This window comes from Rhododendron vialii, chromosome 9a (genome assembly GCF_030253575.1).
Source record: "Rhododendron vialii isolate Sample 1 chromosome 9a, ASM3025357v1".
Classification (NCBI taxonomy): domain Eukaryota; kingdom Viridiplantae; phylum Streptophyta; class Magnoliopsida; order Ericales; family Ericaceae; genus Rhododendron; species Rhododendron vialii.
In genome coordinates this window covers 39,616,495-39,630,720 of record NC_080565.1, presented here as the reverse complement: position 1 = coordinate 39,630,720, position 14,226 = coordinate 39,616,495, and the positions used below count along the sequence as shown (strand labels likewise).

At 39.8% G+C, this 14,226-nt stretch overlaps 1 protein-coding gene across 1 annotated transcript; it reads right to left on the bottom strand.

Annotated features, from left to right (window-relative positions):
* Positions 1-7,865: 7,865 nt before the first annotated feature.
* On the bottom strand, positions 7,866-13,663 carry LOC131300087 (probable pectinesterase/pectinesterase inhibitor 34). Its single transcript, XM_058325756.1, has 4 exons — positions 12,951-13,663; positions 11,435-11,811; positions 10,310-10,446; positions 7,866-8,939 (listed from the first exon to the last, which is right to left on the bottom strand). The coding sequence occupies exons 1-4, from the start codon at positions 13,509-13,511 to the stop codon at positions 8,242-8,244; spliced, it is 1,773 nt and encodes a 590-aa protein (XP_058181739.1). The 5' UTR covers positions 13,512-13,663; the 3' UTR covers positions 7,866-8,241.
* Between the last annotated feature and the right edge of the window lie 563 nt (positions 13,664-14,226).

Genomic DNA, 14,226 nt, shown 5'->3' with positions numbered 1-14,226 from the left:
TTGACCAGTATGCATGCTCTCTCAACTTGGCCGTCTCTTTTGGTGGCCTCTAGGACAATTGGATGTGAAAAACGTTTTGCTCCATCATTTCCTTTGGAATGGTGTTTATGAGTTAGCCTCCTGGGTTTGTTCATCCTCAACGACATGTCTGTCAGCTTCAGAAGTCAATAAATGGTTTGTGTTAGATAAAGATAAGAAGAGCTAATTTAGTTATCTAATCTTTGTGAAGATTATCTCTTGTAACCAAGTTTATCCCCATTATTAAATACACGGCAATCTAATGGCTCGTGAGCCTTTATTCTCTTAACATTTGCAATATTGGGGGTATTCTACTTTCTACAAAAAAAACTAGTACTATTTTTTGAAAAAGAAGATAATTTCAAGTTCAAAAATCATGTGTTTACGTAAATAATTTTTCTACCAAATAGATTTTGTTTGATAGATCTCATTGAAATTTTTTAAACGGTGCAAAATAAATTAAAACGCTCGTAATTCAGCAACCAATCTCTCCGGGTTTGTATAATTTCACTTCAGAGCTAGGTGTGAGTTCCTCTTGTTTTCCAACAGTGGTATCAGAGCACAGCTATTGCTTGGATTCGCCTCTATAAAACTTGTGTTTCCGTCAAAATTTTTAATGATAAATTGGAAGCCTTAATTTTTCCTTACGAAAGTTGGTCCGGAAAAATTATCTTGGGAAATATTATGTTGCAAGACTAGAGAATAATTTTTCTCCTATCAAAAGTGTTTCCAGTTTTTTTTACATGGGTCCGCACTATATTAAATTCTTTCCATGGTTTATGGATGCATGTGCTCTCACCAATTTTTATTTTATTTTATGGCTAACCTATTTTTCATTTTTATTATGTTTGAACTTAAAAGTATCTTTTTTTTAAAATTATATTTGTGCTTGAAATTACCTTAAACTAATACTCCATGAATGCTCTTTTTTTTTTTTTTTGGTCAAGCGTAAAATCGTGCATTAACTTAGACGATCAAAGTCAACAAGCCAGATAAACGACATATATAAAGGTTCAAAAAGACTACAAGAGTCAAAAAGACTACAAGAGTTGTAGACTAGATCCTAAGATGACCAACACCCATAGCAGCATCGGCCAAGGTGAATTCCCTAACCACAAAAGGAATGGAGCTAGAGACTACTAAATTTTGATCATGCTGCGATCCAAGTCTGGCCAGGCAGTCGACAGTTTGGTTGGCTTGACGATAGATGTGGACGACGGACGAATTTGTCTGGGCAACAATTCTTTGAGCTTCTTCAACTATGTGGCGGTGGGGGTGATCAACAGGTGATCCTTCATTGCAAAAACCAACTGCCACGCACGAATAAGACTCTATGGTAACATTTGACATGCCCTTTTCCAAAATGATCGTGAGGCCTCTGTAAATAGCCCATATCTCCAATTCCAAGCTGCTGGTGCAGGTTGCTTTGCCATAATAACCTAGGATCCAGTTCCCCGAGCTATCTCTGATCACTCCTCCAAAGCCAGCTGTATTGGTGGACTCGTAGAAGCAGCCATCCGAGTTCAACTTCAGATTTCCTGAAGAGGGTAAAACCAAAAATATCATAGTCCCATGATGTTTATCATTGGCATGCGAAGCCTTAAAAGCAATAAAAATTTCCTTAGCGTAGATATTAACTTGCCTTAAGCACATAGTTGATGTTGTTTCAACATTGTCAAAGCTCATCTTGTTGCGAGCTTTCCACAGTTGCCAAAGTGAAACCACAAAAACCATGGCCCAGGGCATGTTAACATCCAAACGAAAAGGAGTTTTCTTTTTGGAGTTGAAAATAATCCAGTCTTTGACCGGTAAATTAAGGCTCGCACTTAACCAATGATGATGCCGGAGGCATTTCCAAAAATCTACAGCTTTAGGACAAATGCAAAAGATGTGATTAATGTCCTCAGGGGTTTCATCACATCTAGGGCAGTAGTCCATGGGAATCATGCCCCTTCGAACTCGTAAAGAGTTCGTTGGGAGACTATTGTGTAACACAATCCAGAGGAAGAATTTCGGTTTTGAAGGAATTTTTAATTTCCAAATCCAAGTCCATTCAGAGGTAGTACTAGAAGCAGGGTTAGTAATGTTATAAGTTGTCCCTACTGTAAAAGCACCATTAGAAGCACCAACCCAGGTAGGATAATCAGGGGAAATGGAAAACAAAGACAGATTTAAAGCAACAATACCATCAATAGTAGCAATATCCACAATTTGAGATATAGAAGAGAGGTTCCAGGTACCATTAGTGGTAATGATAGAACTCAATTTTGTATTGTTAAAACAGTGAGTACCAGGAAAATTATGAAGGGCCATCTCCATACCACCAGTCCAACCAAAGATCTATGCGTTGTCCATCTCCAATGACCCATTTGATCCCCTTCTCCAAGATTTTTCTGGATTTCATAATGCTATGCCACACAAAAGAGGCAGGTTTCTTACCTGTCCAAGAAAAGATAGAAGTATTCTGCAAATATTTATCCCTAATCAAAGATATCCAGGGATTTTCTTCTTGATTAGTGATCTTCCAGCCAAGCTTAGCTAATAGAGTAATGTTCTGATGCCTAGCTTTTCTAATTCCTAGACCCCTATTAGGCTTATTCATGCAAACTTGATTCCAGTTTATAAGGTGAATCTTCTTTTTTGTTTCAGTATCTCCCCAAAGAAAATTCCTGTTAAGTCTGTCAAGCTTCTCACAAACACTTACAGGAAATTCCATGGTCTGCATAGAATAGCTAGGGATGGTGGAGGACACAGATTGTATCATAGTAGCCCAACCAGTGAGATTCATGGTATTATTTATCCAGCCAGATAGTTTACCCTGGACCTTTTCCACAATGTTAATAAAGTGGTTTTTGCTCACCCTACCACGTATAAGGGGAATACCAAGATATTTTCCCAAATCGTTAGTAAGCTGGATTCCCACAATATTGCTCAACCGATTAGCCCTATCCCAAGGCACATTTGGAGATATGAACCTCTTAGACTTATTGAAACTAATGCACTGACCCGACATATCACAAAAGGTGTTAAGGGAGTCAATCATGGCATGGCAAGTATTAAAATTATCAGCACCAAATAAGATCAAATCATCGGCAAAAAACAGGTGAGTTAGATGAGGGAATGACGAGAAACCTTAATTCCTTTCCAACTACCTTCACTAGCTTTCTTATTAATAAGAATTGATAATCTTTCCATGCATAATAGAAAAAGATAAGGGGAAAGAGGATCCCCTTGTCTAAGCCCGCGTCTAGGAGAAAATTCAGGGAGAGCCTCTCCATTCCATAGAATAGAAGTGGATAGGTTAGTAACACAAGTCATCATGAGCTTTATCCAATTAGGGCTGAAATTGAAAAATTCCAAAGTGTCAGCAAGGAAATCCCAAGATATCTTGTCATAAGCCTTTTCCAAATCAATTTTAAAAATCATTCCTCCCTTTTTCCCTTTCTTTTTTTTCGAAGTGTGAAGAACTTCTTGAGTAATAATAATATTATCCGAAGTGGATCTCCCAGGAATGAAACTGTTTTGAGTGGAGTTGATGGATTTGAGGAAAGGCCTCAATCTAGCAACAAGAATTTTGGTGATGGCTTTGTAAATCACATTGCATAAGCCATAAACTAATAGGCCTAAACAATTTGACAATATCAAGCTTATCGCATTTAGGAATAAGAGCAATGAAAGTTCTGTTGAGCTCAATTGGTATGGTCCAAGTAGTGAAACAAGTTTGAATGAACTTACAAACCTCCGGACCCACTATGTTCCAATATTTATGGTAAAAAATAGCTTAAAAGCCATCAGGACCAGGGGCTTTGTAAGGTTGGATACTTTAATACTTTCCCAAATCTCAGCATTAGAAGGGCAAGCGTTAAGAAGCAAATGGTCAGAGTCAGGAATAATGTTGTGATTCCCAGACGAGTGAGCCCTGGAAGAAGAAACAGGGGATCTAGTGAAAAGATCAGTAAAGTGGGATGGAACAAGATTGGCAAGTTCACTAGGTTCCTCGATCCAACTATTATTAGCATTTTTCAAGCACGTGATTTTCCCCTTATTCCTGTGAATGATGGTGGATAGATGGAAAAAGCTAGTGTTTTTATCACCCGACGTGATCCACTTAGTCCTGGACTTTTGATACCAAAGAATCTCCTCCTGATTAAGGATCTCGTTAAATTCAGCGATAAGTTCTTTTTCTAAACATTGAAGGCTGTGAGAGAACCGGTAATCAAAAGATCTTTGAAGCCCTCCTAAACGAGCAAGAACCCAACGTTTCCTTCTAAAAATATTACGAAAAACCTCTTTATTCCAGACCATTGCTTCTTTAGACACATTTTTAATGCGATCAAAAATGTTCAGCCCATGCCAAGCATTAGCAGCCAGGTGTTCAAAAGAAGGATTCGTTAACCACGCAGCTTCCATACGAAAAGGTCTACTAATGGGATTAAATCTATTTTTACCGAAAACATGAATTAATATAAGTGCATGATCAGAATATGTACGAGGAAGGTTTTGGACCATACCTTCTGGAAAAAGATTTCGCCATTCCTCATTACAGAGAGCACGGTCAAGACGTTTCTGAACATTTGCCATACCTTTTCTCCCATTGTTCCAGGTAAACTTGGGGCCTGAGAACCCCAAGTCTACCAGGTTGCAGTTATTGACATGGTCGGCAAATCTTCGTCTTTGACTAAAGTTAGTGTCCACTGAGTAGCTACGACCTTCAGAAGAGTTTAATGTGTCGTTTAGATCGCCCGCCACCAGCCAAGGTTTATTGTTGCTGTGGGCTTGGGCTTCCATATCTTCCCACAAAATTTCCCTATTTCTGGGGTTAGGGCTGGCATATGCAGTAGTAAGAACCCAATCCTCAAAGCCATCCTTCGTGATCTCAGAATGGATAGCTTAAGAGGAGGCATGGGTAATGTTTATGGATACCTTGGAGGTATCCCATACATGCAAAATTCCTCCAGCTCTACCATTAGGATCCACATAAGCCGAACCGGAGAAACCCAAGTTTTTGAAGAAGAGCCCCATTTTTTTGAAAGTAATTTTTGTTTCAAGGAGGCCCACGATCTCAGGCTTATGCATTCGGACAAGCTCAGAAAAATGGCGGTTAAAATTGTCATTACCCGCACCTCTACAGTTCCAGAGCAGAATATTGAAACTAGGCATTAAGAAATTATCGTCCAAAGAAAATCCGTTACCAAGGTCCAGAAGCCTAAGAATCCTCATGCGGTATGCTGGTGGTTTTCACAAGGGACGGATCTTCACGCGGTACTAAAACTGACCTCCTCCGATAGCCTCGTTTATCTTTATCTTCGTGCTTATTCCTTCCGCCCACCATACGGTTGCGATGTAGAAAAGAGCTTCTGTCTCTGCATTGAATACCACCCTCTCCTTGTCGTCCATGAGCAGCAGCTTCTGCATTCCTGGCAAATTCATGGTAAGTTACTGTGGTGATGGCTGCCAAATCCGGTGGTTTAGATGGTTGAGTAAGTTGATTGGGTAGCGGCTTGGTGGTGGGGATAGGGTTTGGCTGTTTGGGTTTGGCGTTCTTGGTAGTAACCTTTTTGGGAATGGGAATTAAAACTGGTGTAGGCTGATCCGAGGTAGGAACTGGGCTAAATATTGAGGCTTGCCCAACCAATGGGCTAAATCTGGAACCACTAGGAATTTGTTCACTGTGATTGGGCTTGTTTGGTTTACTAATAGCAGGTTGCTGCAATGCTGGGCCTTTACCCTTGTATTGTTTTTCTTGATTGGGCTCTGAATTTTGATATCTTCGGCCTACTCGGGGCTGTTCCATAGGCTTTGTATTCCTGGCATTAGGGCGGTTATGTGCTTGGGCTTCTGGGTTTCTCGGCCCAATCCTTGCCCAAGAATTGAAGTGGTCCTCTGTCCACTGTAACAATGATGCTCTCGCTAATATTGTTTAGAAGCTTGCTCCTCCATTTATCATATTGGGTCGTGAAGGCATGTTAAAAGCTCAGACCAAAACAGGTTTTCGTATAGGGAGTGGAATATTCCTATTAAGGATTTTCCCTAGGATGAAGTGTTTTCTTTGCTTTTTCCATTGTGGATTTTGGTAGCTGTTTGGTGTTTTGTTATAAGCCTGTTCCTTCAGTTTAGGCTGGTTCTACACTTGTGTTTTGTTTCCCTGGGGGATGCCCCTTTGCACTGGTACTGGTTTAATAAAATTAACTTACTGAAAAACTTGGTAAATACCTCCATGGTTTGTGCTTTACAAACTGTGCAGAGTGATCAACTTTCTTCTAATTGGGCCACATCAAGAAGTATTGTGCATTAGCCTGGTTTCAATGGGATAGCTAGCCAACGGACTTGTAGCACCACTTTGTGGTGTGTCGTCTTGGGTTTGAGTTCATGGAGCATTGACACCCTAGTCGTAATCTAACCCATTAACATCCCACCTCTGGGAAAAAAAAGATCTTGTTTTTAGTTTAAGTACATGCCCCTTACGTGGACAGCTATGCTTCAGGTGAATTGGTGAGGGGTACGACCATCAATTGGTGGAATCAGTTACTTGGCCAATTTGAGATGAGACATATTTGGAGATATTCCAGTAGGGCCGAATGAGTAGAACAGTTACTCCTATTTGAATACCTCTTCAACCATTATGCATTCGTTCTGAAATTATGCTTCTGGAATCATTCTATGTTGCGGTTCGTAACTTGCAGTCATGGAGAAAGCATAATCCTCACTCATCATCAAATACTCGTTAACTTGCACGGAGTCCCATCATAGTCGCTCTAAGTGATTTTTGTTGTTACATATACATGTTAATAGAGTCGAGGATGCAGTTCAACGGGAAACAATAGGTTACGTAATCTCCCATTGTTTGTCAGTGTATCAAGTCTTTCGTTGCATTTGATCGTGTCTTAACCACCCTGAGTGCTGTTGTATGGATTCTCTTTTTGCTGTTTTTGGCTTTCTCCTGCCCTCAGGTTACCATTACTTTTATCAGTTTATCTTCGTTGCTGGTACAGGATTTGATTGGAATTATTTGAATCCAAAATACCTATTGGGCTTAGTATCTTCTCCATTTTAGGAGATTCCATAATTGTTTATTCTAGACTTATGGAGATAGGAAGGTGCTCTGTGATTTGCAGGTTGACTCTTTGATCTTTTTGATTACTCCGTATTGCTTTTGTGGACATCTTGTCCTCCCGTAATTTTTTTTTTTTTTTTTAACAAACCAGATCATCCCAAATATTATATATAAGAAAAATACAGTACAATAAAACTTTTGAGTGTGATCTGTAATGGTTATTGTATTAGCGTAAAATCAATGGTTCGGATTTACTTAGAAATTCTTCTTAAGAAGAGGACTCGTCCCGCAAAGAGATTTTAAGCATCCGAACCATTGATGTTCTCAATATGCGGGCCATATTTGGACTTATTATTCCCGTCTAAATTGACTGGAGAGAGGATCCGATCCCTAATTCTACATAGTTTTTTCAAATTCCTTTTTTGACCTTTACAACTTCAATATCCATACACACGTAAACACCAAATGTTATGGTCACCACATTTTTGGTACCATATGATATATCACCATTGTATTGATAGAATGTGTTCTATAACATGATAAATGAGACATATACTACCAATATATAAGCGACACATTACATGGTACCTAAAATGTCATACTAGAATGTGGTCACCAAAATATTACTAGTGGGTAATTATAGATCTTTGCATGTAAATAAACTGTGAAAACCCCTAGGCCAGATATATAAATGTAGAAATGTTATATTAATTTCTGCAGCGCCACCGACAAACACAAATGGACGGAGATAATTGAACCCAAGCCCCACGTTCGAAAAAGCAGACACTCCACGAGACATAAATGACAACAAGTCAATTACCTTGGAAAATTACATTATTGCCCTTTTATCATTGTCACCGACTCTACGCTTTTTCTAGTAATGACAGAATATGACATCCCATATGCTTTTACAGGAACAATACAAATTGCATTTGCTGATTATTCAATCGAAACAAAATAAAAAACAGAATGCCCCAGCCTATATATTATGTGGGCTTTGGATCGTCTCTAACCCCTATACATATATGACATGTTGTAGCTAATTTAAAGAAAAAGGAATTCTCTCCGGTAAACTTGTGCAGACAGTCCAAAAATGAGCGAGGGAGACTACATGCCTCGTTCATTTTGAGACAATCCAAAACAGTTTACGGACATTCCCAACCCAAATTCTAAACCGATAATCCTGCTAAATATGCCACCCCGGTTGATGGCAACCACGATGACCCGAAAATAAATTGCGCCACTGTGAACTTGCTGGCCTCAACCGTAGAATTGATTACCCGATATCCGGGCCACTTGACCCGTTGGCCCACAGCAGACCCCGGTCCATAATTCATGTACTCGCCGTAGTACAACGTGTCAAGTGCGAACGTTGCATTCCACTCTAGCCACCCTCGAGGGTGGACATGATCCCCTATATACGATAATAAGAACACTGTGCGGGAGTAGAGTTTCCACGGGCGGCCAAGGTACGTCGAAAAGATCCCTTTCGATGCCTCGAGATCCGATGTGGCCAGGATTCTGCACGCATGGATTGATATACCCGTGTTTTGATTAGGGTCTTTCCGGTTTTGGGCAGTGATGGTGTTCTTCTGAAAAGCCATGGGCTTTCGGGCGAAAATGCTGCAGTTTTGGAATACCACTGCCGCGTTTCCAAAGATGAAGTCCACTGTCCCGTAAATGTCGCATTCGCGAAAGAACTGGCGCTGCGAGTGGACGTAGAGCGTGTCTTGGTATCCAATGATGTTGCAGCGGTAGACCACGGCGTGGTCCGCACCAACACGGAGGGCAACCGCTTGGTGCTTGCTGGGCCCGGCCCAGTTCTCAAATGTCATGTCCCGAGCGATGAAGCCACTGCCAGAAGCAGCTGTAAAGCAGAAAGTGTTTGGAAGTATTGAGCAAAAAGTCATGTCCTCATGCGATGATGATAAATGCAATGCTATCAAAAAATTATTTGGACCACAGACCACTGTTATATAGTGAACGGATGCAGTACTGGCCTTAACCATGACATTTCCCCATGGCCCACTTCCAATAATCGCGTTCAATATTACAACGATAATTCCCACTGGTCGGGTCGTGATCATATATATGGGAAGTACCAGAGGGGTACTTAGTGTTCGTTCATGAAGATAAAGATCATTCTTGAATACAAACTTATCATAAGACTTTTAGAGCCGATCCTGATTTTTCAAGGGCTTAAAACGAAAATTAAAAATAAAGCCTTTTTTTGTTAGACTATAATAAGTAAAAGATAAGAAAATATGAGAGGTCCTTACAATTTGAAATTCTTTTTAGGCCTAAAGCGGTCACAATACAAGCTTTAGCTCAGGGCCGGCTTTGAAAGCTTTTAACAGGTTGAGAATTAACAATTTTAAGAGGCAGCTTATTAGTTGGATCGGGTCGTTGGGCCTTGATGCATGTGTCATCGCAAGTAAGGCCGTAAATGAACCGACCAGCTCGCGAGCTTAGCTCGGTTCGTTTCGTTTACTAAATGAGCTGAGTGGAGCTCGACTCGTTCAACAAAAACTCGGCTCGTTAAGGGAGGCTCGACTCGATTATAAAGGACTCATTTAGTAAATAATTAAGCTCGACTCGTTACTAAACAAATCTTAATGATCCAATTCATTTAGTTATCAACTTTGGAGCACCAACCGGAGCAAATTATCCACGCAACAAATCATGAGGATCAGGTAAAACATAACCGCGATCATAGTTTTTTTTTGGGTAACGCAGGATGTCACGGGTTTACAAGAGGATATTATTATTATTATTGAAGAAAAGACCAACTTGATCAGTTTTGCGAATTGCAATATCTCGACCGTTCATCCACCAGCTTATCCAGGTTTCGGATTACTTTAGTTATATATTCTACTCTATGCTAGCCTAGATCGCCATAGTCTGTAAAGTGATGAGTAGTATAGAGAAGATTAATTATTAAGTAAGTAGTATGTTGGAAAAGGACAGTTTGGTCAATCAAAATAATTCCTAATTAGACTAAGATAATACTCACAAAGAATCTACCAACCCCAAGGACACGACAGTCTTAAAAATGGAAGACAAAAATGCGTTTTCCTACGTCATCACGCATCTATCTATGTCTAAGCTGAGTGTTCCTTTTTAGTACTATATAGTAATCAATTAGAGGAAAGTGACTAAATTTAAGTACTCCAACTATAATTAAGTGATGTTGATTACTAGTAGTAGTAATAGTAGTAGTGATGAGAAGAAGCTTACCGAATGATGCGGTGCGGAATGTTGTTATGTTGTCAGCAACGCTTTTTCCTCCGGAAATGATCGTTATGCCCTTCCCGTCTCCTATAAACATTAAGTTGGTCTTCTTCCTCCCCACCTTCAGATAATCCTCTTCGTACCTGTTGGAAATTCACTTACTGGCATTTTAGTTTTAGCCGAGTCTAATATACTTAATTGCAAGATCACCTTAAGCGTACTTCTTGTGGGGCCTAAAATTAGTAATCACCCACCGACAAATTCAAAAAGATAACTCAGCCAAATAAACGAGAAAAAAAAAAGAACTTTTTTATAAAAAAACAGTTGTGCGACAAGGAGATGTGAGCAAATGGTTGAGAGAACTTGAGAGGATGAGAGGTGCCATTATTCTTTTCCTCTTTATAGTATTTATTACAAGAAGAAAAGTAACCAACTCACGTGAGAAATCACCTAGCTAGTCACATGATTATTGATGTCAAGAGCTAAGTTACATAATGGGTGGGCGCATGCGGATGAGAGTGCTAGAGCGCAAGCCTGGAAACGTCTTTCAAAAACTTTCTAAACAACTAAAATTCGTGAGTGCAAGAATTAAAAACGCAAGCGCGTAAGATTAAGAGCGAGAGCAAAGACCATTTTGAAAGATTACGGAACTAAAAGGCTTAACAGTGTTGTACACTTTACTTTCTAGTTCTGGAAAAGACTCGGTGCTATTGTTGTCTTTTCACTTTCTTTCTTTCTTTCTTTCTTTTTTGTCAATCGTCTTTTCACTTTCAAGAAAGTTTATAAAGTAAAAAAGTTATTACTGTAGTAATCCAAAGTTAAAAGCTCACAACTTCTTCTTATCATTACTGCTGTTTTTGAAAGAGCAATATGATATAAAAATAAAAATGATTGCAGATCAAAAAGGAGTATGGTAAAATGATTTTTACACTATCTTCTATTTATTTTTCACCTTTTTTTTAAAATTATTTCTTTTCCATTCGTTTTTACATGGTGGGAGGCAATTTTAACAAGGGAAATTAAAGTCTAATAATTTCACATACATAAAAACTAAAAAAAAAGTATGCATGGATAAACTGGGAGCGCGGAAATTATTTGCCAATATAGTTTGGCAAAATGTAAGTTAATTACCTTCCCGCTTTGACGTAAATAATGGTTCGTCGAGTGTTGTAGTCAGGCACACTCTTAATCGCCTCCGCAATCGTCTTATACGTGCCGTTACCGTCCTTGGCCACCACAATATCCGCCTGTATCGCCGCCACCGGCATATTAAGCAACACTCTGTCCCTCCGGTTCAGCCACTTGGGGAAACGGTGGGCATGCTCCGGCGCCTCCAACATCCTCCGACGGCGGTTCTGGATCGGAATCCCGTAGAAATCCCTGTTACCGCCGGCGGCCGCGTAAATCGCCAGACAGTTGCTCACTAGCTTCGCCAAGTCCCTTAGCTGCTGCTCCATCTTGTACTTTACGTACCCCCTCACATCCGCCAATCCCTCCGTACACGTGTCCTGTTTCAATACGAATGCACGTGTTGGAAAATATACAGTAATATGCTTTGCGTAAGTAAGGAACATTATCTAGTTTTTGCTAGTATAGGAGTATAAAACAGAGTTTATCTCTTAGTAAAACAGAAAATCTTATTTGCGGATCTTCTTTACGGAAGCCAATCGCGCGCGTTCAAAGTGTTTTGGACGATCTGAATTGAAAATCAATTATGAATGACAACAATTAATTGTGACCGGTTAACATTGAAAACGAATCTCTGCAATTAATTGTGTGAATAGATAACTGAGATTGCGCCGCTTCGTAAAAAACCACATCCATGAATAAGTTTCTCACTTGGTAAAAACGGCCCTGTTTAGGAGCGAATTGCAAAAAGGAAAAATGTTCTCTTTAAAGTAGCACCAATAGAACATCACATGAATGCCTTATCTTTTAGTAACAAAGTTTAAATTTACTTTGAGAAAACTTAAAAGAACTTCACTTCTTCTCCTTATCTAAAAGAACGTAACTTTTTTAATAGTGAGAATTATTCCAAAAAACCTGTATATAATCGTTAAGAACAATTTTAATATCCATCCCATAATACTAGTAACTTATTTATTTCGACTATTATATAAGTCTTTAAATTAAACATGCAAAAGAATAAATAATTAAAAAGTGATAAAAGGAAGCTAAATACTAAATACACCGGCTTTGTTCGTTTTTCATTTTAATTTTGTATTAATTTTGTTTTCTAATCGTTACCTAATTTTTCTCAACAATCATTACACTATTTGTTCAATTATTACTTTCATTTTTCTTTCTCTCTCTACTCATTATTCATCTCTCCAATCATTACCCTATTTTTCTCTCCACCTACTACCAAAACTAATGCCTTTTTCTTTTCCTTTTTCAAAAAGCATTTTTCAAAAAATTCTTCTAGATTCTACTTACTTTCAATATTTCTTTCTCTATCTCTCTCTGCTTATTACTACTACTATTTTTTTTAAAACCTTTCAAATAACAAACCAAACACAACATAAAATATCCAAAACGTTATCATTGAAATATGCGTGTTTGTTTTTTTCAAGTCCAACAACAACAAATACTGGAGTATATTTTGGAAAACTTGAGAGACGCCGCGATCGTGGCCATCCTTTTCTACCTGGTTAGTCAGCGCGGCACTGAGCCACGTCAGCACGTCCTGAGTCGACTCCGGGGTGGTGAGCGAGCGCGCCAGCTGGTCGACCGAGTCGTCCAGGAGCTCGATGCAGTCCAAGTAAGCAGATCTCACGTGGGGGTTCATGGCAACGTTGCTTATCTCCGACGAGAGGTAAAGAGCTTTTCCGAAGCGGTGGAGGGTCACGTTGACTGAAATGTGGACCAAATCACGCTCGCCAGCTGTGACTGCGCCGGGAAACCCGAGTAGTGAGTCGACACAGAGAGTCGGGTAACGAGTCTTGCTGCAGGTTCGGGATATGGCTATTGTGGGCTTGCTGCGGATTGGGGCATTGGATTCGTCCGAGGCTGAGGTTCGGAGTCCGAAGCGGACTGCCACGGAGACAGCTGAAGCGACAAGGAAGATGAGTGAGAAGAGCAAAAGGAGCTTCTTCAGCCTGGGAGTTGGAGATGACGTTGATCTTGACGTGGCATCGTCATGGAGGTTCAGGGGTGGTTCGTGTCGCGAGGACCCAGCCTCGTTCGATCCGAGCCTGTCGTAGCCCATCGTTTGTTTTGGAAACAAAATGCAGAGATGGATATGAGTAAATTTGGCAATGCAGGCAGTGAGGAGAGAGAGAGAGGGAGAGTGGATGCAGAGATGGATAAAGGAAGAGGTGGGGTATTTAAGGGGCTGTGGATGAGACTTGTGTGTGTGTGTGTGTGTGTGAGAGAGAGAGAGAGAGAGAGAGAGAGAGAGAGAGAGAGATAAGTGGGTTGTTGCTATGAAGTCGATGTCGAGAGAGCATTAGCTGTCCTCTACTTTGGAGTTCTGCCCACTGGTTTATTATCACTGTGAGATAAGGGAAGGTTCTGTTCTTTTCTTTCCATTGCAAAGCCAAAAGTGATTTCCTCGTAGTAAAATTCTGTGTTTTTCAGATTTAAAAATGGAGAAGGGAATGAAAAATAGTACTCCAGTCCACTGAATGTAAAACGCAAAACGATACGTTGGCTTCTTCCTGCTAGCTAGCCTCACTCCATAAAGTACCTAAGACAACAATAATTATAGTGAGTAGTGACACACCAAAACTCACATTCAAATTACTGTGAGTGGTATGGATGTGTTTGGGTGCGGTACTAGTACTATTCTCTAAAAGAAATATATGTATTATTGGCCACACGAGGAGTTCTGAGACTCCAAATAAGGAGATCGATCTAGCCAAAAATCCATCATATCTATATTTTTTAAACAAAACAAATATAACTTTCCTTATATCAGAAAA

What these genes read in the sequence shown, in the direction of transcription:
- LOC131300087 (XM_058325756.1), bottom strand. Translation starts at nt 13,511, where the DNA reads ATGGGCTACGACAGGCTCGGATCGAACGAGGCTGGGTCCTCGCGACAC. An exon ending in GTGCCGCGCTGACTAACCAG is followed by an intron (nt 11,812 to 12,950) that starts GTAGAAAAGGAT and finishes GTATTGAAACAG; the next exon opens with GACACGTGTACGGAGGGATT. An exon ending in ATTCCGCACCGCATCATTCG is followed by an intron (nt 8,940 to 10,309) that starts GTAAGCTTCTTC and finishes TCTGCTTTACAG; the next exon opens with CTGCTTCTGGCAGTGGCTTC.